At 37.4% G+C, this 26,552-nt stretch overlaps 1 protein-coding gene across 16 annotated transcripts in view; it reads left to right on the forward strand.

Moving 5' to 3' along the window:
* The first annotated feature begins 1,863 nt into the window (after positions 1-1,863).
* Positions 1,864-26,552, forward strand: part of SRCIN1 (SRC kinase signaling inhibitor 1) — a 386,975-nt gene continuing 362,286 nt past the window's right edge. For 13 of the 16 annotated variants that reach the window (XR_005555471.1, XR_005555472.1, XR_005555473.1 and 10 more), the window contains exon 1: positions 1,864-2,020. Coding sequence is in view for 11 of the 16 variants with exons in the window: in XM_039333051.1 (XP_039188985.1) it covers positions 1,906-2,020 (115 nt within the window). In the remaining 5 variants the exon portion in view is untranslated. Of the gene's footprint in view, positions 2,021-4,242; positions 5,108-26,552 lie in introns of all 16 variants that reach the window. The other 3 variants (XM_039333060.1, XM_039333064.1, XM_039333063.1) reach the window with 2 other exon arrangements.

The raw sequence follows: 26,552 nt of genomic DNA on the forward strand, positions 1-26,552 counted from the left end.
TTCTTCTTCAGCTGTCTGATGTACTTGCAACATTCCACACCCACTTATTTGCATTTGTAAATAGATCCTGTCAACATTGCTGCCTGGAGGAAGGGCATAATTCATTGTTATTATTTTTCTGGTCTTCCTATCCAGGACCTTCAGTTTTACTTGAGTCCAGTCCACTATTCCAGTTATGTACCTAATGACTGGAATTGCCCAGGTGTTAATTGTCTTGATGATATTTCATTAACTGAGTTTGGACTTTAAGATTTTTTCACTCTCTTGATATATTAATTTCTAAACTTTTTCTTGATTTCTGTGTGTTTGATGTCAGCTTAAAGGATGCCTATATATTCATCTAGATCAGTGATGGCGAACCTTTTAGAGACCGAGTTGCCCAAACTGCAACCCAAAACCACTTATGCATCGTCGGGTGCCGGGTGGGTGTGGCCCATTGAGTAGGTGTGTCCCATTGGGTGGGCGTGGCTGCAGTGGTAACAGCAGACTGGGTAGGACTAAAAAGTTCAATCAATCAATTCCAACTTTGCAAGATCTTTTTTTTCCCGCGAGAAGTTGAAATTGACTGATCGATTGAACCTTTTTTTTTTTGTACACGGCAGCGGAGGCCTAAAGCGAAAAGGTTTTATAAAACCCAGCTGAAGGCCTAGGACTGGAGTGACGCCGCGTGTACCCACAGAGAGGGCTCTGAGTGCTGCCTCTGGCACCCGTGCCATAGGTTCACCACCACTGATCTAGATGTTTGATGTTTTTTCTTTCAGTTTTCACTATTTTTCCCCATCTGAGGTGAGCGTGGCATATTTGTCCAGGTCAAATTCTACTGCAATATCTTTATTATAAATATGGACAGTGTTGAGTAGTGATTCTTTTTCAGAGAGTGTTTTCCCATACAGCTTCAAAACATCCATGTGAAGGAGAGGGGATAATCTGGCAGACGTTTTTGACCTAAGTTGATGTAGGAGATGACCCGGCTGACCCTGAGGGAAAGATCAAATGCATCATAAGTCTTGAGTCCTTGTGTGCCCGCAAGTGATTTAAGTGCAGCCCACCTTGAATGCCTCTCCTATCTCCCACTCTTTCCTTTGACTGTTAGTTGGTCAGATTCTTGTAGAGAATTTAAGCTTGCAGTAAATCTTTATATCATTTAAACTTCCTAAATCTCCTGATTTCTCTGGTGCCTGACAGTTATGCAGTATTATTGATAGAGGAATCAGTGCAATGACAAATGGTAACAGTGATAGTGAGGCTCCTTAAAAGGTTTCTCTCTTGATATCAACCTCTCCAATCTACTACTATTGACCAGCAAATGTGTCTCTTTGTCCCATTGCACAAAACTTTTGACATTTCTACTGACTGTTGTTATTTCTAGGCCCTTGATTATCAAATAATTTGACAAGTAGTTGAATGCCTTGTTCTAATCAGTCCATAGTATATTCAACTTGGTTTTCCTTCTCATGCAGTTTTCCAAAATATTACATATTTTTAATATAAAAAATTAACATTATTTAAAAAATTATCCTTGTTTCATTCATTCATTCATTCTGCCTGCTATTCACTTATTTTGAATGGTTTGGATATCCAGGACACATATAATCAAGAGTCATATTTACAATTATACTATAGTTTACTGTATTTTTTTTTCAGTTTGTTCTGCAAATGTGTTTGTAGCAAGAGCAATAAGGCTCATTCTAAGGCGCACCTGCTTTCTATGGTTGGAGACAACTTCTCCAGGGAAGACCTTCCCACACCAATCAGCCTTTTCTCTACCCCCACCTTGCTGAACTTTAATTTAGTCTTATTGTTTGCATTTCCCAGAGGTGGATACCTGATCACCTAGGAAGCCCCAAGAAGAGCAAATGCCTTACGCACCTGAATTCAATGTGCTTCTAAAATTAGAGGCATCAAATGCAAGGAAAAGGAAAATTAAGCGGCCACGAGTTTTTAGGCCTGTTACCAGATCATCACAGCTTTATGCTAGAACTGAATGTCAGCTGCCTACTTTGCCTTGGTTCTTCTTTTTGTAAGTAATCTCTCTTGCATAGTAGTTTGAGTTAGAATGACAAAGTGGCAAATGGTGGAAGGTATACAAGTTGTATGAAGATGATTACTATTTGCTAATACTCTGCTTCCATATTTTACTTTGAAATAATAATACTGAGTTGAGTAGTTATTGTCCTGTGTTTATTATGATTTCCTGGAAGAGGAGACATTATTTGAAAAGCCTGGTATAGAAGTTTTGAACGATTGTAGGCAGTTCTCTGTTTATATTTTGCTTATGTGGTCATAAGCATGTTTCTCATGTCTAATTCCCTTGGTCTGTAATATATGAATAAACAGAATAATAAAGCACAGTTCATTCAAACAGCATGAAAACATTTAATAAAAAGTCAGGGAGAGAAAACAAAATAAAACCAGAATAACATTTATAATGGGAAGGTCTGTATGAGGAGATAGACTTCCAACAGGTGTCTAATAATAGGCATCTCATGGATTTCAAGGTGAGAGCATTTTGGGAAGAACAACATACTTGCCAGTACCCCCAAACTGACACTTTAACTATTATTGCATATTTATAAGGACCTTTATCCTTATGTTGGGAAGCCACTGAAGATCTTGAAGTAGAATATTTTTTTAAATATGGCACATCATTTCTTTGTCTATTACATTGGTTTTTAGTATTTTTGTAGAAGAACGTACCAAAGTGGAGTTTAATAACTCTGTCTTATTTCATTTATTATATTTGGCAAGCTGCAGAAGATAATATGGCTGGTGTCTGATTTAAGAGTCCTGACTTTAATTTTCTTCTTAACTGCTTTTTGATTAAATGGTCTCTTAACTACACAGTTCTTTGTCTTTATTTGGAAATACAGTAACACCAATTTTGTTTCACGGCTGTTATAGTAAGAATGGCTAGAATGGTAGCCTTACTTTTTGGAGTGGCTATGAGAAAGTCAAGGGGTTGTGTTTTGTATGCAAATGTCCTAAATGGGATAAGCCTGAATTGCATATATACTAAAAGGAAAGATCGGGTCTATCCCTGATTAGCTCTATCCCTGTCAATCTTTTTTTTTTTTAAAATCATTTTCAAGAACCTCGGGGACACCATAGGGAGTATGTGAGATAGTTGCATTCTTGTTTAGATGGTTGTTATTTTCCCTGCAATCTTGTTTTTTATGTATTTTTATTTTTATTCTTTTAAATGTTTTAATAGTTGTAATATTGTTTTAGTTGTTGTTGTCTAGAGTCCAGTGACATGGGCCCCATATATGTTTGCTAAATAAAAACCAAATGCAGTGAAGTTTTTAGACAACCAGGAATGCATATTATAATACTTTCTGATCTATTCATCATTTCCAGTAGTCATTAGAATGCAAACAAAATATTACTTTCCCTAGTGCCAGTCTGGCTGTATTCCAGTGGAACAGAAATTGCCTCCAAAAATTGTGAGCGCTCTATCACTGGAGGCCTTTAAGCAGAGATTGGATGGCCATTTGTCTGGAATGGTATAGGATTTTCTGCCTGAGCAGGAGGTTGGACTAGAAGACCTCCAAGGTCCCTTCCAACTTTGCCCTATTCTGTCCTATTCTATTCCACTCTCCTGATTGAGGTGAATATCAAGGCTATCATATCCTATAGCCCAGTACACACAAGCATGGCATTTTAGAAAATTAGCATATCCACATAAAATGTGAATTTAAAATAAATGATTTGCAACAATACTGAACTCTAATGATGTACCATTTTCTAGTCCTGGAGACCTTTGGATAAAATTCAGTCTCTGTAATTATTTGTTTTTTTTAATATTTTGTTTATCTTGTTTTTTACATTTCCCTGAGAGCTAGAAACCTGGTTTTGTTAAATGGCAATAAAGTGTATACTTTGCAGGAACAGAAGCATCAGATTCCAGTCAGAAAACTAGATCTAGATATTGTTAATTAGACATGAGAAGTGCTGAACTGTCAAATAATGGATAGCTAGGGACTTTATTATTGATAACAGTCACTGTTGCTTGGGAAAAAATATTACAACAAAGGAATTTAATTCAGATTTTTCTTGTATCTCCTTTTCCTAAAAACCTCACCTCTTCTAATTTTTTGTTTTTGATAAAATTAACTCTTGTAGTAACATCAGTATCAATTTGGGAAGGGGTTTTAGTGCTCTCCTGAGCATGTAACAAGTTTTTTGTGAATATTTTATGCATAGATTTCTTTTCCACTTTTTTACATTTCTTTGTTTTCTTAGCATCTCTACAAAGCTGGATTATACTTGGAGATATATGTCAAGGTTTTCTCCTGTCAACATGGAACATAATTTGGGCAGATTGGTTTGGTAATAACTATGACATGAAGATTATGTCAACAAAATAAGTGTTGTAAATGATTTGGTAAATAGATTCACAACTGTGTTATATAGTAGAATGCTAATCTGATGGTCTTAGGTTCCAAATCCTATCTCAATTTATCAAACTAAAGTAAGAAAATATTCATATTTATACAATTTTAGGGTTCTTCTTTCTGCAAGGCAGAAATACACAAGGTAGATGAGTAAAAAAATTGCAGATTGTCTTTGTGTGGTGACCACATGGTTCTGTTGCCTCCACTGGACCTGCCAGAATACAGCAATAATTATGCACCATCCTGTTATTATCATTACTGTTATTATGGTATCCTCCTGGCATTTATGCTAGACACCCATCTTTGATTAAAAGGTAGGGGCCTTTAAGAGGGGGAGAAGAGAAAAAAAGAGAGAGGGTGTCTTCTCCTAGCACATTAATCTATCATGAGCTAATGTGTTTTGCCCATTCTGTTCCTTTGTACTATCTCCAAGGCTCGTCGGCGCGGGTGCACGCACACACACAGAAACGCACACACACACACACACACACACACACGCACACACGCACACGCACACGCACACAAACACTCACACTCTCTTCTTGCACTTCTGCCACCGATCTCTGCTGGTTGACTGGGCCTGACTCAGTCAGCAAGAGAAAGAAAGACAAACGGGCAGACAGATCAACGAAGACAGAGGAACAAAGCCGAGACCACAATGGGAAATACACCATCTCAAGGCATGTCAATGTTCATCCATTCTTAAGTAGCAGGTATTTTTTTTATTGGTGTTTTTTTTTTTAATCCTTCCTTTCTCTTTCTCAACCTGCTGATTCTGTAGGATGCTTTTGCTGCTATGGTGATGCTGTTAGCATATAATGTTAGTCTTTGCTTCAAATGTCAACATATGAATTGGGCATTATTCTTTTTGATAAGGAAAAGGGGGTGTGGTGGGTAGAGAAACTCATCCCCCCCCCCCCCCCGCAGCTTGTGATGGAGAAATAAGGTAGAATTCTACCAAATTTCTGATTTAAGTGTGAACCAGGAAGGAAAAGATGTTAAGGTACATCAGAGTTCTTGAGCGTGCACTGCTTTCTTTGGGTCTGTATATTCTCCCACCCTGTTGTCAAGGCTGCTGAGCTCCAAGGAGATTAAGTAGCTACAGAACCTATTGTCCTAGCAATATAGATCGGAAAAGAGCTGGGCCTGGGGGGGGGGGCAGAGGCAAAAGGAAGATGGGTGGACAGGTCTTGATAGATATTTGAGTCCAATTATTAAGATTTTAACCACCTGCCTTAATTTGCGCTTAAGATTTACCGGGATGCTCTCAGTTTGTAAATGGTTGCCTTGCTATTTTCCCTCTTTCCTTCCACACCCACTTAATTTCTCATGAAGAGTAAGGCTATTGCTGGCCTGGTTTGTTAAATGATGGAAACAAAGAAGCTTAGGAAAGAGAAAGTAAGTGAGTGAGAGAAGAAAGAAAGAAAGAAAAAGAAAGAAAGAAAGAAAGAAAGAAAGAAAGAAAGAAAGAAAGAAAGAAAGCAGAGGTTTTGAGTCAAAGAGGAGGGTGTGTGTGTGCATGTGTGTTTCAATAGCATGAATGATTGCAGGGAGGAAAAAATCTTCAGATTTCAGGTGTGATTAAGAATCTGGGGGGGGGGATGGTTGCAGCAGTCAGAGCATTCCTATAAAATCACTAAATTGGTACAACTCACAGATGTGGGAGAAGAGGTGAATGAATATCAATTGCCTATGGAATGATGGATGGTTAAGATGAAGATGGTTTATACACAACAAATGCAACTTGTATGCATATATGAACATATCTGAAATGTTTGGTTAGTCATGATTATTGTATTTGTCCATCAAGGCTTTCTCTTCTTACTTCATCCCTACCACTGAGCAATCATGTGCAAACCTCTATCAAAGAAAGGACTTTAACTCCCCCCCCCATGTGTATGTGTGTGTTTGTGTGTGTGCTTGCTTCAAAGAGTGGCATCTTAAGAAACACGTCTAGTATCTGATAAGAGAAATAATGAGATGGAACAGTTACTTGATATTAAGATCAGAGACATCCCACATGGGCAAATTACTTAACTTGTTAATTGTCTTGAATGACAAAAATTCAGGAGCACTTTCTTCTGGTCCATAAATATCTTGCAGAAGAAATGGATATCACCTTGCACTTTTTAGAGGAAAAATAACTCCCCTGCTGAATGAAATTCCCATCCACATGAGGAGCACAGTGTGAGAGGGTTCAGGTCTTTATTGTGCCCAAAATAGATTCAGCTGTAAAAAAAGAATGATCTGCATTAAAAATAAATATGCAACCAGCTTTTTAATAACTTCATTTGTAGTGTTGTGCTATTCAGCATATAGCAAGTTTTGAGTGGGATTTAAATACATTTGCAACAGAAAAAGCTTGAATTTATCTTCTTTTAAGGATTAAAAAAAATAGAAGAAATTTGCATGGGAGGCAAAAATCTAAAAAAAGACTTCCAATGGCAAGATTTTATTATGGTTATGGGTTATCCTTGAAGGAAGCAATAGAGAAAAACATGATGTTGATATTTCCTTCTTGTATGCATGTGGTTTGGCCTGTAACCAGGATTGTCCACTCTGAAAAAGTTTTGTATTTTGCCATTTCCAGCTGCGATTGTCTTTTTCAAATGTGTAGTTCAATCTGTTGGCACTAGGGAAATTTGAAAATAAAGAAGGGCTAAAGCCCTAAATAGATAAATTATACTGCCAAAAACCCAAGCTGGGGTTAGATATGCAAATAATTATCACTCAGAATTGGTTTAGCTTTTATAAAATGATAAAGGTGCATAGAAATTTTCCTTTATTTAAAGGAGAAGTACAAAATTTTATTTGTCTCCATTTATTTCTTCTGCAAAAAGGAAAAAAAGAGATTCATAAGGTACGGTCACAAAGAGAGAAGGCAGCAGTATAGCAGAGGACTCAACAAAAATTCTCATTTTTAAACAATTGTTCATAAGCAGTTATAAAAAGAACATGTTTTACTTTACACACACACACATATATACATAAATATATGTAGATGTACATTTACACACACAAATGCACATGCACACACACACAAATTTAGAATTCTTCACCATTGTAAATAATTTTTCAAATAGCAGATCAAAGCACAGGAAACAGGCACTCAGCATATACTAATCAAGGTATTCTATCATCAAAATTAAATGAAGGTAAAATTGTAGACTAGGATACATTTCTGTGTGTTTGTTGTGATTTAAAATAGTTTTTCCTGACTTGATGCTCTTTAGGTGTATGGAACTATAAATCCTAAAATCCCCAGCTGTGGGTTTGCTATAGTCTAGCACAATTGGAGAGCAGAAAATCAGAGAAGAATGCATAAAAATATAGAGGAAAAAAACTAGAGATGGGATACTGACATTGGGAATGGTTAGAAAGACTGTGTCAGTTCTTGGATTAGGAGTGGTAATATGTTCCAACTCAAGAAACAGATCTTGAATGCAGTTAGGTGGAGCACATAATCCAGTCAGCTGAAACCCAAGCTTTAGCAGGCTGCCTAATAGTATAGTAAGGTATAGGGTGACGGAGATTAGCTAGACATTGAAGGTAAATCAACAAGAATAGTTGGCTTAAAAAGGAAAGGATAGAAGTCATAAAAGACTAGAGGTTCTGTACACCAAGGGTGGAAAAGCTGGTTATATGCTATCAAGTTGGTGACAACTGTTAGCAACCACATACATAGTCTTCATAATGATCTGCCCCACCTGATTTTTCAAGTCTTCCAATAGTGTATCCTTGGTACTTTCTGAGCTTGCTTGTTTTCTTGGAGATGTTTCATTACCTAAACTACGTAACTCCACCAGCTGACACTAATGATGTTACCCAGTTTGGATAATGAAACTTCTGCAAGAAAAAAAGCAAGCTTAGAGAGCACCAAGAACCCTTCATTTCAACCCTGAGCCACAAATATTCTCCATTATTAATCATGTATCCATTTCTGCTATAACTGAATCAATTTTACTGCTAGTTATCTTCTCTTTCCTTCCACTTTTCCCCAGCATCAAAGCCTTTTCCTTTTTCATTAGTTCTTTACATAATATGCCAAAATAGGATAATTTGGTGATTTGTGCCTCTGCTGAGAACTCTGGGTTGGTTTATTTGATGATTTATTTGTTTGTTTTCCTGGTTGTCCATGGTATTCTTAGGAGTCTTCAGAGTACAAAAATGTTGATACTCTTCCTATCCTGCTTCTTCAAAGTCCAAAGGAGAGAGAGGAGATGAATAGAGAATAGAGTGAGGCTGCAGAATGAAGAAAAATGCAAGAAAGAAGGGGCAGTCTTCCTAAGACAATTCCATAGAAATATATGCTTCATTAAATAATATTGCTTTAAACTTTATTGCTTCAAAACACTTTATCATAATAATCTTAAACTAACTCAGTAGAACCCTAAATGGGGAAGGGGGTTGTGACCTGAAATAGGTTGTGTTGTGTCCTGAGCCTGCAAATGCAGGCTTGGGACGTTGCAATGGTCCCGGGGCTTGCAGAAGCTGCCCGGGACCAGACTGAGTGGCGCCGGCTTTGTGCACATGCACAAGGCGCAAAAAGCGCCTGTTTTGTTGCCATTGTGTCTGGGGATCTGGGCGTATAAAAGGAGGCCTGCGTGCCTTTGCTCATTGTTGGTATTTTGGCTGAAAACGAAATAAAGAGTTGTTCCTTGCAAATATGTGTCTTCATCATTCGCCTTTATTGGGACTTAACAGGTTGCATAAATCCAATCACACAATTTGTGTTTGAGATGAGATTCAAACCAGGATGTGAAGTATTTCATAGGCTACCCAATGAAACTAAAGTAGATCTGAACTAGATTAAGCTGGACTGTAAAGACTGTTAATACCACAAAAGTTACTGTAGCTTGAAAACATGTGCTATGTAACATATAAAATCCAGAAGAAAAGGAAGATAAAATAACATGGACTGTTTTGTTTATTTGAACGGGCATTATTTTTGTCTTCCTCATTGGGACACTGGCAGGGGATTAACTTGGAATTGGTCAATAACGATAGTTACCTAGCAACCTTTAGAAAAATGTTGGAGGTAGAAGAGAACTGCTAGTGCTTTCACAGAGCTATGCAATAAACCTGGGGTGGCCTGTAATAGAGATATTCTCAAGGTTACACTTTGCAAAACAACAAAGAAAAAAAGTTGAATTCTTGAATTCTGCATCCCACCTCTCTTTTATTTTTCTTGATGAAGGGAGTCATATTGGCATCCAAACTCTTCCTTTCAATTCTTCTATTCCCATTAAGGACTTTTCAGAAGTGATTTCAATTTCTTAGCAGTTTACTGATCAATCACTGAGTCTCCTTGATACTCATTCGAACTATAATAATTACACACTGTAAGATTATTTCTCTTAAAAGTTATGCCAGTGTATTGCTTATTTTCTTAATTCTGCTACACAAAATATATTGATTAAATGTTCTAAATACATAGTAAAGTGATCCCCTTATAAGCCTAATTCCAAGTTACAAAATTGTATTCAGATTCTTTCTCCCCCTGGTTTACTAATTTGAGATAAAGAAGTCAGCATTTTGAGTTTAAAGAAAGATACTGGACAAATAGAATTTTGGATTTTGGAATTTTGTTTGAATCCAAACAGACATAATCATTTCATTAAAAGAACAGCCAACTTTTTAGGTTGTGCACATCCATCTCTATCCTGTAAAACTGATATATAGTCATTGAAAATCTCATTAATTTTCCTTTAATTTCTATCCTCTGGATACTAAGATTGCCATTCTTACAATATCTTGTATTGGCAACCTACCAACTTTGCATTTTCCCTTCATCTTTTTCTCTGTAGTTCACACAGTTATATCTTCAGTTGAATCATGCAGTGTCATGCTGACACTATCAGCTGCACTTGGATAATGAAGTTGGATTACCCTATGTCTGTTCCTGTGGAGGGAAATCCAATGATACCCATCACATTCTACCTTTATGGCACTTTTCTTTATGTTGTTGTGTCTAATACATTCAGCAGATCATACTTTATCTTGGCTTAGTTCAAGCCATTCTCCTATAAAATATGAGTCCAGCCAACTCAGACATCTGCAATCCCCCTGGAAAAATCAAATTGTTTTGCATGTTCTTGTTTGTATGAAGCCAAATGTAGAAAAGCCAATCTTTGTGCTTATTTCTCACAGTGGCTTCTTCATAGTAGCAGCATCCTTTTTTTTTTTTTTTTTTTTAGAAAAAGGACCTTTGGGAGCTTAGTGATACAACAGCCATAGCCTCCTTGCTGAGAAGACAACCAGTTCCAGTCAGCTGCCAAGGCTTCTGTGGAGCTAACCATGGTACCAGGCATCAAATCAAACAGCTGTAGAAAAGAGGCCTGTTGTAAGAGGAAAGGTTGCTCCAAAACCAACAAAGGGCAAATTTAACTAAATAAAAATGAAACAATCTGAGATTTACATGTGGAAACTGATTCTTCTTTTTGCTGCATATTGATTTGTAGCATGCAGGCATTGCTGGAGACAGTCCTGCCTCCCTAAAGAGCTTCCCTTCCTGTGTAGAAATCCAAGGAATAGAGAAACACATTTTATTCATAAAGAAGGGCTGCCTATGAATGTTTCTGGCATCATACATAGAAGGGCTGCCTGTCTGTTGGGAGAAAATCTTTGCCCTGACCCAAGGCAAAGAGGTTACCAAAGTGGGTACCGTATATTTTAATAAGGTTGTTATATTTAGCCTGATTTCTCCAACCATTTGAAATGTAGTGGCTATTTACCACAGAGGACTTTTTAATTGGTGGCATCTTGGTTCAAATTGATCTATTTTATTGCAATTATTTTCATATTTATTTATAAATTTGCTGTTCTTAGCTCAAGTTAATATAAAGTTGTTTAACATTGTACTGTAAATAGGTTATAAGTATAACTTCTAAATTACTATTCAGAGATTAGATTAGCCTTCACTTTGATATTCTTTCACAAGGACCTGAAGATCTGGTTTGCCAATGGGCCTTGGGAACCCATAATGGAATGGAGCCCATGAACTAGCTTATCTGATTGATTGATTAATTGTTGTCGCCAGGAGCACGGGGGAGGGGGTTATTGTTTCTATTGTTTATATATTGCATTTTTATTTTTTTAAGCCACCCAGAGTTATTGACAGTTAGTGGATGGTCATATAAATGTTCATAAATGAATGAATGAATGAATGAATGAATGAATGAATGAATGAATGAATGAATGAAATAAGCAAGCAAGCAAGGAGTAATTCTTTTCCCAAAAATAGCCAAGATATCAAACCATTTATTAGCTTCCAAATTGTACTTTTGTGTTGGAAGCACTGAAGTGCCTCCTTAGTTAAAAGGATCAGCCAGTGACATCACTGTTGTCTGAGGCATGCCCAGTTGTGAGCTCAGCCTCCAAGTTAACTCTCCATCTAATTTCTCACTCCTCACATCAATTCAGAAGAAAACCTTAGGCAATCATCCCTCTCTTTTCCTCAGATCTTTATCTATAAGTTGTAGTCAATGTTTATTTGTTTACTTCTAATATTTGCTGTAAGCAATTATGAAGTTATAATTCTTAGCACCTTCCATCAACAGAAAGCTATAGCCAGTTTGGTCTAGTGGTTAAGGCACTGGGCTAGAAAGCAGGAAACCATGAGTTCTAATTCTGTCTTAACCATGAACAACAGAGGGAAGATTTTGGGCCAATCACGCTCACCCCAACTCACCTCACCAGTTTCTTGTTGTGGGGAAAATAGTAGGAAAGTGTTTGCTGTCTTGAATTATTTGTAAAAATAATAAAGGCAGAATACAAACAAATAAACAAAAGTAAGGTACAATAAATAAAAGAACCAATGAAAGCCCTTTAAAACTATATTTGACACGAAAGACAAAAGAAACATATTTTTAATTCATATTTATTGTTCCATGTAAAATGAATGTGGTCTTTTTTAGCCTTTGTGCCATCCAATGTTTTGGAGTGCATTAGTGTCACAGAAATACATTATTTCACAATTCATGTGTAAATAACAGAAGCAGAGTACAATAAAATGACCTTTTAAAAAGATTTGTTTAATAAAAATATTGAATTACAAGCTAGCTTCACCAGCTTCTTGTATTGTATGGATTTATACAAGGCATTTGGTTTCCTGAAAGTCCCATTGGGATGACACAGAATGTCCTAGAGAGCTACTTCAGCTTCTGGTAAACAAGTGTTTTAAATGAGTCATTTGAGAAAAATCTCTTAAGAGAACCATTTTGTGAGTGTGCCTGAAATAAGGCTCCCAAACCTTCAGCTATCTCCTGTCCAGAAATGATTGCATACCATTTGTTAAGCCATAAACCAGGGGTAGGCAACCTTGGCTCTTTTATGACTTGTGGACTTCAACTCCCAGAAATCCTGAGCCAGCATGGCTGGATCCAAATTCTGGGAGTTGAAGTCCACGAGTCATAAAAAAGCCAAGGTTGCCTACCCCTGCCATAAATCATTGTTTATGAACCAGAGGGTGAATAGGTTTGTGCAATACAATGCACAATGCTCAATTCAACTAATACAATCTTTCCTAACTGCAATAGACTTCCCATATTCTTATGAACAAAATTCCCTATTTCTATCATGGGATATATTATTAATTAATAGAGTCCAATAGTTTGAGAATCTCTCTTTTTCTTCTTTCAACAATAGCTTATAAAATTTAATTATTTTAAATTCCTATTTAAGTGTACTTCATTTTTTTTCCTACATTAAATGGAGTGGCAAGGAACTTAAGGTTTAGATCAGACTTTCCCAGTCTAAGACCATCCATGTGTCTAGGATTGTAACTTCTATCAATTTTGCAAATAGTAGATATTAAAATTCAGATTCAAAATATTCTATTTCCTTTGCATAAACAAAGGAAATTATTTTATAATAATTAAACTATTGATCTGTTTCACCCATTATGGTTGATAAAGATGGGAGAAAACCTCTAAAGTTTCAGACTGAAGTTTTTCTTGCCTTATCTGGAGGTGCCAGGAACTGAAGCTGGGATAAAGTAATCAGGCAGATATTGATGTAGTTATTTTACTTAATACACACAACCATAATGTTGTGACCACAAGTAATCTCATCGCCTTTTTCAAATGGTCATTAAACAAATGCTGCAATTGCTCAGTGAATGCCATGATTGTTAAATGAATTCATTCATTTGGTCATTGTTTGCTCAAATGCAGCAAAAAAAAAAAAAAAAATTACTATGTGACCACAGGGTTTGGGGAGAATGGCATGACTATTTAAGACAACCGGTGTGCTTTATTTTCTCATTATTTAAGTGTATGGTTCATGCCACAAATATCTAGTTTAAGTCATGAAACTTTAATAAAACAGCAGATTAAAATATACATCTTAATTTGTGTATTGAAATGATATAGTACTTGTTACAAATAATTTCCATGTTTAATTGTTACATTTTCTATGGTTAAAAAAATAAAATAAAAATCTGATTTGAAAATTCCAAAGCAGTGGTTACTGTACTGCTTATGGAAGCTTTCAAGTTCAATAGTTGTATTGCAGATTTAAATGTAATCAGTATTAGAGTTACAGACATGATGAGACCATAAAAAATTCAGTTGCTAGTCACAGAAGATACTATTAGGCTAAGCAAATAAATAGATTCCTAAGTTCATATGTTTAGTTGTGGCTATATATATATATTTTAAAAAATAAATATGAAAGAAAAATACTTTACGATTTTCATTCTATTTATATCCACATATCCAGGTAGCAGTGTCAAGAAAATGGATTTTTTTTTGTCTATCCTGTATATACTTTTTCCTCTCCTTTCAGAAGATTGCTCCAGAGATGACAAAGCACACAGTGGCAAGTGCAACCAGATCTTCATTCCCCTGAATAAATGGAGTTATACATTTACTTTTCCAATGCTGGAACATCAATCTTTTAGCTATAGTAAAGGCATACGAATTTAATTTACATTTTATGATTTGTACTCAGAAGACTTTTCTTTGTAGAAAATAATAAAAAAGCATGCAATTATTTTAATATATTTTTTAAAAAATTCCTAATTTGTTAGTATTTTCATAAAAGCATTATTTTAAAAAACAGGATGCAAATTATTAAAATAAAAATGAATAAGTTGAGGCATTTCTTAATCACCTTGCATTCTATACATTTTGTTGTATTTGTGTGCATACATCTGGAAAACAAGATGGATGAAAAGGTCACAGTTTTAATAATATAGGTTGTGGATATATGTTTGAAAGCACATTATTTCAGCTCTTGCAGATTTCGTATTGAAGAGAGAAACATATACGATTTTCAAGAAGGTAGGATCCAAATCTAGTACTGTAGATACTACCTTTTCTAAAATGTCACCTAATTCTTGTATAGCTCCTTAATTCAATGTTATTTTTAATTTATTTTTATTGCTTTTGAATTAATAATGAAAAAGCAAAACAGCAAAACAGAAAGCTAATAATTCAAGTACAAATATGTATCTTTAAATATTTATTTTTTATATAAATGAGTCCTATATTTATTTATGTTTGTCTATACAAATCTCATGTGTTGTCAATTGCCCATGTACTAGGTATATACTGTAGTTCAAAAACATATTATCTCCTGAAAATTTTAGCTATTGTAACACAGCAATATTTATATAATCCACTACTTTCTTACAAAATCTGGCAAGTATATGACGTTGTAAAGATATATCCTTATTATATCTCCAACCAAGTGCTATTCTTTGTTAATCTTTTTCTATGCAAACATAAGGGAGTTTAATAAATTCTAAATATTATTTCTTCTTGTATAACTCATAATCTGCAGTGCATTGACACTCTTGCTTTAGAGCAGGGGTGTCAAACTGCTGGTCCGCGGGCCGGATGCATTATCCGGAAGCCACACCCACCCCATTGCCAGAAATGACAAAACTGTCCAATACATTGCGCGACGTCATGTGACATCGTGAGTTTGACATGTCTGCTTTAGAGGACACTTTCCCAATGTCTAGGCAATATAAGAACTTCTGCTTTATGTTTCACTAATTTCTTTGCACCTATCAGATTGATTTAACAAGAGGGTTTTTTTTTTTAGTTTTAAAGGATTTAATCTTTAAATGCTGCTAGTTCAAATAATGTTGTTAACAGATTTTGTAATTATAAATATTGCTATTAGGTTAAATCTGATAAATGGTATTTGTCTCTTAATGAGGAGTTATGTTAAAAATCTTCATCTTCTATCAGTTGGTCCAAAGTCAATATTCCTTCCTATTTTTTCATATCACCATCTTTTCTCCAATTTTTAAAGTTGGGTTGCCCCATAGAGCATGGGGGAAAAGGTCAACTCTTTTTTTTATTAGACATTTCATTCCATAGTTTTCTAATTCACACAGTGCTTCCAGAGATACCCCAGTTTTTGTATATTTAAATCCTAATACTGTCTGTCCAACCAAAGGTGTTATATATATACTGTATATTCCAAAATTACTGAAATAAAAAATTAACACCAATTATTGGTTTTCAGTATTTAATATATGACAATCAGTAAGCATGATGATATACAGTAGCTCCCTCATTAGCTGGTAATTTTCTGTAAAAATAAAAATAAAAAAATCTATAGAAATTTTTCTAAACAAGTAATTTATTTTCTGGAAATATTTTCTAGATATAGAAACTGGAATTTTTCTCATTGTATAAATTAATCTGGGAATAATATTCAATTTGAGAGTTCAGTCTTCTCTAGAAGATAAGGCTTAGTGACCCCCATCTATCAATATTTGAAAAAAAACAATAGATATCTTTTACTACATATTATTGAGTTTAATTCTTTGTATATGCATGCCTAAATATTAAATGGATTCTGTGCAAATATGGAATTGCTATTCTTTGAATGGACGGGTAAGATAATTTTCACCTATTGGTATCAATTCTGATTTGGACCAATTAATAGAGTAGCCTGCCAGTTTGCTAAAGCCATCTATCTTTTGCATCAATAGTGGGATAGAAGGTTTAGAAATAAAGAAAAGAATGTTGTCTGCAAATAGGAACAATTTGTGTTCAACTTAATACTGTACCATACTATGTTGACTAAGTTGACTAATAGCAGAAACCAAGATATTAAAAAACAAGTGTGAAACTGCATATCCTTGCCTAATTCTTCTGAATAGTGAAAAAGTAGGAGAAAATACGTCATTAATCTTTATTTTTGATATGGGCAACTAATACTATGTCTTAATTCATTTTATGAATTCCAGAGGAAACCCAAATCTGTTTAGTATAGCAAATATATACTCTTTATGTTTTTGTCAAGAAATTTTCCAACATCTAATGATAAAATTACAATGATTTTTATTTTGTTCAAGTTCATTAGATCGACAGTATATTTAATCTAATATTGGTTTCTGTTTGCCTAGTTTTTATAAATGCTGCTTGATCATTTTTAATAATAAATAATATCACTTGCTGTAATCTATTCACTAACATGCTTTTAAAGTTTTTGTATCAACATTAATCAATGAGATTAGATGATAACTAGCACTCTGTGTAAGCATTATCTGCTTTCAGTATAACTGTAATATAAGTGTTGTTAAAAGCTGGTGGTAAAATTCCATTATTAAATATCTCTTCATAAATTGACAAAGTTTTGGCACCAAAAGATCTATAAATTTTTTACATCCTCAACAGGGAATCTAATTTTGTGTTGTTGCACTCACCATTTAAAAAAATATTTATTTATTTAATGTGCTCCATCTCTGGTCTAAAATGATGGAGCAAATGAAAGTTGTTTTGTGTTTATCTAAATGTGGTAAATTTAATTTTATTTAAAAAGATCTCACTCAATAAATTTTCTGATTTACTATACCATTCTGAATAAAAAATTTAAAATATTATCTCTGTATGTCTAGATATGTTAGCATAAATTCTGTCTGCTATGGTATTATATTAGTTAATTCATATTTATTTTTTTGCATTTCTCTGTACAAACATTATATTAGGCATCTCTCTGTGCTGATAAATGTTTCAATTCACTCTTCAAATTATTTTTCCTTTTATTTTTAATGTTTTTGTATGATACATAACCAATAATTCTACTTCAAATATATGCTTTATATATTTCCCATTTAAAAAATTGGCACTTGATATTTCTGAATTTAAATCAATATATTGTAAAGTCTCCATCCACATTTTTTGTACAAATTCATTATCATTCAATAAGGAAACATTAAAATATTAATTTCTTGATACATAAATGAGTTTCTGAAACATACATTTTAAGGTATTTCAAGATACATAATAAACATTCATATGACACCCCCAAATTTGGTGATATAAGAATGATAGAAATAATCAAGCCTAAAAAAAAAAAAATCCTGGTGGACATTTCATTGAAATGTATATTCTCTTTTAGTTACATACATTAAATTCTATTTTTCCATATAAGTTCTCATTGTTTCCCTTATTAGTATTTGGGATTTTCTTTTCCTTCCTTCCTTCCTTCCTTCCTTCCTTCCTTCCTTCCTTCCTTCCTTCCTTCCTTCCTTCCTTCCTTCCTTCCTTCCTTCCAATATATTTCTATCAAATTCAGCTTTCTAAAATTCTTTTTATTATCAATTTATCATAAATATACATATACTCATTTAAATGCTGAAAACACTAATAAAATATGCAAATTTAAATTTTGTCTGTAAACATTAACCATAGCTATTACAGTTTTTGCTATTTTACAGTAGCACATAAATTTAAATATCATCCATTTGCATCAATAATTCCTTGCTGAACATCAACTGGAAATCCTTTTTAAACCAAAATGGCCCTCATTTAGCTTTTGTGTCTGTAAGATAAACCTTTTTTGTCCAGTCCTTTATTAATAGAGATTTAGTGAGTTTCCTGCAGATAAGCAATTATTTCTTCTTCTTGTCCTCCTTCTCCTTCTCCTGCTCCTGCTCCTCCTCCTCCCCTCCCCCCCGATCATTGTTAACTGATGTTGTACTGCAGGGGTGTCAAACTGCCAGCCCATGGGCCAGATGCGCCCACCCCATTGCTGGCAATGGAAAAAAAGTTGTGATACGTTGTGACACGTCATGTGACGTTGAGAGTTTGACATCTCTGTTGTAGTGTATTAAGCAATATCTGTCCTTAATAAATATTCTAAGATTACATTTTGTTTTTTAAATTCTTGTAACCTGTTTACATTAAGACTAACTTTATAAATTTTATTTTGGCCCACTTTCCCAATTGATTTTATGACTATTTAACAAATATCTAATACTTTTATATATTTAAAGGCTTTACCTATTTACTAATATTGCTGATAGATGTAGAATCTCCATAAAGATTCAATTTAACATTCAAATATCATTCTATTACATATATAGAGAAACTATATTTAAAAGGAAAAAAATGAAAAATGTGGTTATGTACATAAAAATAAAAGAAGAATCACACACATATGCACACACAGGCATACAGTATATACAGTAAATAAAAAAACACAGAAGTTGATGACTTTCTAAAAGGAAATTTCTCTTCTTATATTGAAAATTTCAAAACAGTTTCAAACACTGCTAGTTAGTTCTTCAATATAATGTTGACTATAGCTTTGTATTTTCTTTTTTTTAAAAAATGGCCATTTTTCGTTGTAGGCACACAAAGACTTGAACCATGTCATTTTTAAATCCTGGGTTGGACTAGAAGACATACAAGGTGTCTTCCAACTCTGTTAGTCTGCTATTCATATCCATATCCTCTTCAAAACTCTAAATTTCTCTCACATTTTTCATTTTTCATATATTTTTTAGTTTAGATAAGGATTTAGACCAGTCTTTCTCAGCCTTAGCAACTTTAGGATGTGTGGACTTCAAATCTCAAAATTCCCGACCCAGCATAATTTTGATGTTGGAATATAAATGCATTAAAAGGATAAATGAATAAACTATTATATAGGGAAGAGTACTTGCTGCAGAGTGATGAGGTGCAAAATTTAAAAGTTCCCAATGATTGATTTACTCTGAGAGTAGACCTGCAGCTTGAGTGCTATAGATTGAGAGAGTTTATACCAAGCTGTAATGAGCAATTAACAAGCAATTCCTTGAAATGGACAAGGCAGATCCTTTTTACACACACTAATTCAGTTCTTTTGAAATTTGCAATAATTCAACTTTTAGCATGCCAAACACTTCCCCTATCCCATCCCTTTCGTTTTTTCCAACTTGAGGCACTCATGAATAACAAGTAATCTTTTGTTTAATGCTTTCTCTTGTTGTGTACTCTAATGAAGGAAATAATATGCTATGAACAGCCATTTTAGAAGCCTGGAAATATAGTAGTTTTAAAAAAGGACCCTCTGCATTTATTTTTGAGTTTGACTATATCCTTGTAGAAATTGGGGAACAGATTAATTTGCTTACAACTTTTAGGAAAGAAAGAACACTAGTTTTCTTTATTGAATTTCAGAGCTGGGTTGTAGGCATGTCTCAACTTAATTGGGACTAGATGGGGACATAGCACAACTGATTCAGAAGCAGTTTCTATTACAGATTTGGTGAGCAGTGACAAAGTTATGATGGTAGGGTTCACACTAAAAGTAGGCAAGATGATTGAAGAGGGTCAAATAAACAGGAACACTGAAGGAAAGAACAAGGCCAAGTAGTTAAGGACAGAATTGACATCATACAAGGAATATATTGCATTTTTCAGTTATTGTCAAATATTTTCAAGTTAAAAAAGAAGAAAAGAAAGTTGTATTGTAAATATATTTAACATTTTGGCTGAATATACAAGCAGTGGTAGGAAATGTTTTATTACATTTATTTATATCTTAGTTATATTAGCTGGGCATTGAAGTATCTGAAGAGAACCAGACTGTTTTTTGTTATAAACACTCAAAACACATGGTTCAACTCTTTGTGTGCCTACAAGTTAGTTGACTCCTATCAACTGCCTAGACTAGTCCCTGTAGTCTCTCTGCAAGATTTCAAAAGTGTTTTGCCATTGCCTGCTCCTTAAGGCTGAAAGTGAAAGAGATAGAATGGCTCAAGGTCAACCATCTAGCTTTGTACCTAAGATGGGAATAGAAATCACCGTCTCCTAGTTGTTAGCCTGATGCCTTAACAACTACACCAAATTAGCTCTTTTTGTTATATTTAGTTTCATCTTTTAAAATCAAAAACTCAAGACAGTGGATATGGAGTTTCCTCTCACTTTTTTTAGTCCATAAGGGCTGCTGGCTTAAGATAGTGGAATTGGCTCAAGATTACCAAGTGATCATGGTTAAATCAGACATTCAATCAAAGTTTTACTGGCCTTAACATGATAGCTGTTGTGTCCTGAGCCTGCAAATGCAGGCTCGGGACATTGCAAGGGTCCCAGGCAATTGCAAAAGCTGCCTGGGACCAGATTGAGTGGCGCTGGCCTAGCGCGCATGTGCAAGGCGCGAAAGTGCCTAGAAATGTTGCCATTATGTCCGGGGATTTGGGACGTATAAAAGGAGGCCTGTGTGCCTTTGCTCGTTGTTGGAGTTTTGACTAAATGCAATAAAAAAGCTGTTCACTAAAAATGAATCTTCTTCATTCGCCATTGCGTCCAGGACTTAACAATGGTGACGAAGGTGGGATCCTTCGACAAGAAATTAGAAGGAAAATTTAAACTCACCAAGGAAGTCCTGCGCAGGGAGAATGGCGTCAAGGTCAACATCCATCCTGCCAGTACAGCATTGCTGGAGGGTGAGATTGGGCTGAAAGACCCTTTCCCTGAGAAACGCAAGTGGGGAAGAGCAAGCTTCAATGGCGAAGGTCGGTCGCTTATCGGAATTCGACGTCTCACACTGGAAAGATGGGAATCATACATTGAGAGGGTGGAGAACTACTTTCGAGTCAACCAAATTCATGAGGATGGATTGAAGGCTGCCACCTTGCTGTGCGTCTGTGGTCAAGAGGCTTTCGAGATTGCCAAAAATCTTGTGGCCCCTGCCTCCCTGGAAACAGTAGCATACACGGATCTCAAGAAACTTCTGAAAGAGCATTTCCAGCCCAAGATGTCTGTCATTGTGTGGAGGCACACGTTTGAACAAAGGGATCAGAGGGCAGATGAATCTGCTAAGGACTTTATCGCGGCCTTGAGGCAAGCATCCAGACCATGTGAATTTAAAGATTTAGAGGAAAGACTGCGTGATCGTTTTGTGTGTGGACTGAGAAATAGAGACTTACAGCAAAGGATTTTTGCGAAAGAAGATATTTCCTTCCAAGATGCTCTACGAGAGGTTACAGCAGAGGAAGCAGCAGGTGAAGCAGTAAAAAATATGCGGCCCACCAGAAGCTCCCCAGAGACCATTGTCGTCCACCAGGAGAACGTGCCAGAAGAATCGGAAGAAGTTCCTGAAGATGAAGTGAATAAGCTTTACCAGGCAGCTGGAAGGAGACAGAAGGAATGCACAGAAAAGGCTTCAGCAGTTCCACAATGTTTCGGATGCGGAGGACGCCACAAAAAAGCAGACTGCCGGTTCCATTTTGCCATTTGCAGGGCCTGTGGCAAGCAAGGCCACATCGCAGCCATCTTTTTGGGTCATCAGAAGGTACAACCTAGAGAAGGATTGCATCTGAAAGGTACCAGGGTCCCCAGCCAAAATAGGGTGGGTTTCTGCGCAACACGCAGAAGTATTCTAAGGAAAGGCACACATAAACCCCTAAAGAAGAAGCTGTCCCTTAAAGTTAAGTTGCATGGGGTTCCCTTATCCATGGAATTGGACACTGGGTCCACTCTCTCCATAATTTCCCTCAACACATTCAAGAAGATTTGCAGCAGCAGTGGACTTCTAGTGAAACTCAGGCCATCCACTGTGATACTTACAGACTTTCAGAATTCTAAGGTGTGTGTTAAGGAGGAGGCCACCCTTAAGGTACAGAACAAGGATTTTGAGGGTCCCTTAGATGTGTTGGTTGTTGGGGGTGAACGTGCCAGTCTTACTGGACTCGATTGGTTTGAGGCTCTGGGAATCCAGGTCACGGGTCTGCACCATTTGCAAATGTCTAGTCTTGCTGAAATCTGCAGGGAATTTGCAGATGTGTTTAGCTCTAAGCTTGGATCCTACAAGGGGCCTCCAGTTTCATTACGATTAGATCCATCCATAGCACCCATTAGGGTTAAGCCTAGGAGAGTTCCGTTTGCACTCAAAAGCAAGATTGATGCTGAACTGGACAAATTGCTCCAGCAGGGCATTTTAGAGCCTGTAGATTCTAGTCGTTGGGAAACCCCCATAGTAATGCCTCTAAAGGCTAATGGGGACATATGTATATGTGCAGACTACAAGTGCACACTAAACAAGGCACTGCAGCAACATGCTTATCCAGTACCTGTAGTAAGTCACATTCTGGCTTCCCTAAAGGGAGGGAGCATTTTTGCGAAGCTTGATCTGGCACAGACCTATCAACAGTTGCCTGTTGATAAAGCAGCTGCTGAGGCTTAGACAATTGTAACCCATAGAGGAGCCTTTAAAGTAAAGAGATTGCAATTTGGGGTGAATGTAGTCCCTGACATTTTCCAGAGTATCATGGAGAACACACTGAGGGGTATTCCTGGAGTCTGTCCATATTTTGATGATGTCCTCATTGCAGGGGAATCATCTCAAAACTTGGTTGAGAAATTAAGGGCTGTCTTGCTTCATTTTAGGGAAGCAGGCCTTAAGTTAAAAAAGGATAAGTGTAAGATAGGAGTCAATTCTATTGACTTTCTGGGATTCAGGATAGATGCTCAAGGCATCCACCCTTCTGAAGCTAAATTAAAGGCCATTCAGCAGGCCCCAAGTCCTAAGTCTAAAGGGGAGCTACAAGTCTTTTGGGGGCTACTAAACTTTTACCATGCATTTCTGCCAAATAAAGCTGCTATAGCTGAGCCCTTGCACAGGCTCTTAGACAAACAAGCCTGTTGGCAGTGGACTAAAGTCCATGAAAAAAGTTTCAATGAGGTTAAAGCCTTGCTTACTTCTAATTCTGTACTAGCTCACTTCAATGAGCAACTCCCTGTTTGCTTCCCCATATGGAGTGGGGGCAATTCTTAGCCATCTGTTGGCTGATGGGATACAGGTCCCTGTAGCTTATTATTCCAGAACCCTGTCTTCTGCTGAGCGAAATTACGCTCAGATTGACAGGGAAACCTTGACCATTGTGGCTGGCATTAAGAAGTTTCATGATTTCATATACGGCTGCCATTTCATGGTCTACATTGACCATAAGCCACTGCTAGGGTTGTTCACCACGACCAAACAGACCCCACATATTCTTTCTCCTCGTATGCTGTGTTGGTCCATCTTCTTGTCAGCATATGACTTTTCATTAATTCACAAACCGGGAAAGGAAATGGGTCATGCTGATGCTCTGAGTAGATTACCCCTGCCAACACTGGAGCCTGATCCTGCTCCAGCCATTAATATTCTTTCCATTCAAGACCTGTCTGAGTCTCCCCTCAATGCTAGGGATATGGCTGCAGAAACTGCCACTGACCATACGTTTACACGTGAACTGTCATGGGTGTTGTCAGGATGGCCTGACAGATGCCCTGATACTGAGTTCCAGAGTTTCTGGCAAAGGAGACATGAGTTGTCCACCTTCAAGAGTTGTCTGTTATGGGGAAGTAGGATAGTAATCCCTACCTCATTGAGGACTAAAGTGCTGCAATCTCTACATGAGGGACATCCTGGCATAGTCAGGATGAAAGCGCTTGCGCGCAGCCATTTGTGGTGGCCTGGCCTCGATAAAGCCATTGAGGCTCAGGTGCATGGGTGCCATGTGTGCCAACAGTCCCGGCCTGAAATGCCTCAGGCCCCAGTTCATAGGTGGGAGGAAGCTCAAACCCTATGGTCCTGGGTACATATAGATTACCCTGCGCCCTTTCAGGGGCAATTCTTCTTGGTTATTATTGATAGCCATTCTATGTGGCTAGAGGTTGTTCCTGTGTCCTCCACTACTGCTGCCAAGACTATCCAGGTGCTGAGAGGTATTTTTTCAGCCCATGGCCTTCCAGATGTTCTTGTTTCAGACAACGGTCCTCAATTTACCTCATCTGAGTTCCAGGTTTTTCTCCTGGACAACATGATCTGCCATGCAACTTCTGCTCCTTTCCACCCATCCACCAACAGAATGGCTGAGCATATGGTACGCACCACCAAGGATGCCCTCAAGAGACTGACTTACAGTGACTGACATCACAGTTAGCAGACTTTCTTCTTGCACATCGCACCACACCTTACACATCCACGGGGAAGAGTCCTGCTGAACTCCACTGGGGTCACCGGCTCATTACTAAGCTGGACAGACTGCATCCTGACCGGGTGACGTCTCAGGTGCCCCATCCACGAGCACCAAGGTGCCTTCACATGGGTGATCTGGTCTGGACTCGGAACTACAGGCCTGGTCATCTCTGGGTACCAGCTGTGGTCTGCAAGGTCTCGGGACCCTTGTCCTATGAAGTGTCCTTGGCTGAAGGCTGCATCATTCAGCGGTACATAGATCAGCTGCGTGCAAGGCTGGACTCTCACCCTTCCGCTCCTGAATCTGCTCTGGGGGGGGGAAGGAAGGTTATAATGTTCATTCTGGGGATCAATGTCAGCAGTCATTAATGGCCACTGAGGAGGCCATTGGTCTTCCATCTCAAGTTTCTGCAAGTGCTCTGAACAGGAAGTCATGGGGCAGGGGGTCACCCCACACACCCATACTTACTCCAGCCAGGGAGGCACACGGGGGTATCCACATTATTCACCCATAACTAGCACTACTCCAGACAGGGAGACTGACCGGGGGTATTCACACAACTCACATTCCTGCAAAAGAACTGGCAATATAGCATGGGAGCCGCCCAAATTCTGAAAATGCTCCCAGAAGGAAGTCCTCTGTATGGGGGGCAAACAGAGAGGCTACTCCTGGCTCTGGCACCTCAGGCATGACCTTGGGGTCCGCTGAATACTGGGGCCCTGTACACACACCTGCTACACAGGTCATGTCCGAGACTGGTCACGGGCTCGAGGACATTGGTTCCCAGGAGCCATCCAGAAGAGTCTTGGAATCCCCATCCAACTCAGAAGGTTGGGAAAGTGCAGCTGCTCTCACAGAGCCTGAGGTGTGTTCTGGCATTTTTGCTGGTACACCCTATCTGGGGTCACCTGTAAAACATGTGCATAAAAGTCCTGGTCTAGCGAGCCCAGCAGATGGGCCGGTAGGCCAGGCATCCTTAAGGTCAAGTCCTGGTCTGTTCAATCAGACAGGGGAGCTGTCAGGCCAGGCACCCTCCCTAACCTTGCGTAGGTCCCAATGGGCTAAAGCCCCTCCTAAACACCTAGACGAGTATGTAAGGTTCTTGTCAGCATAAGGAAAGTACAAGTCTATGGTGAGGAGATGGTACCTATGTGGGTAACAATAGAACACGCGACGTACACATTAGAGAGTGGCAAAACAATGTTGTAATAGAGTAGAGTGTCTGTAGGAGGAAGAATCTTTTTTTTTAATGTATTATTTATATTCTTGTGTTGACTGTAAATAAACAAGTACTGTGTGTGTTCTAGCTAAGGGGGAAGGGGTGTTGTGTCCTGAGCCTGCAAATGCAGGCTCGGGACATTGCAAGGTTCCCGGGCAATTACAAAAGCTTCCCGGGACCAGACTGAGTGGTTCCGGCCTAGCGTGCATTTGCAAGGTGCGAAAGTGTCTAGAAATGTTGCTATTATGTCCGGGGATTTGGGACGTATAAAAGGAGGCCTGTGTGCCTTTGCTTGTTGTTGGAGTTTTGACTAAATGCAATAAAAGAGCTGTTCACTAGAAATGAGTCTTCTTCATTTGCCATTGCGTCCAGGACTTAACAATAGCTATCTCAATTTCCCCCAACCTGCCATTCTCAGAGATGTTGAGATTGTACAGCCAGGACAATGTGAGAGTTACAACATCTCTGGAGAGTCCAGACTGAGGAAGATGCCTTTTCTATTCTGGGAGAATGCATTGTGTATCCTTCAGTACCTGATTGTTATAGGAAACTGTAAAAAAGATAATGGTATACAGCTTGGTTTGTCTTTAAAAATCACAAGGTTTTAAAAAAAACATATCTGTATCTTCCCCATGCTATTGTAAGTTAGTTTCCCTATTGTAAGTAAATTTCCCATGTTACTGATAATGTAATGAAATAATAATGATTAAAAAAGTAATGTGCAGGTGGCAATTTTAGAATA

This window comes from Crotalus tigris, unplaced genomic scaffold (genome assembly GCF_016545835.1).
Source record: "Crotalus tigris isolate CLP2741 ecotype Arizona unplaced genomic scaffold, ASM1654583v1 scf7180000024472.5447098, whole genome shotgun sequence".
Taxonomy (NCBI): Eukaryota; Metazoa; Chordata; class Lepidosauria; order Squamata; family Viperidae; genus Crotalus; species Crotalus tigris.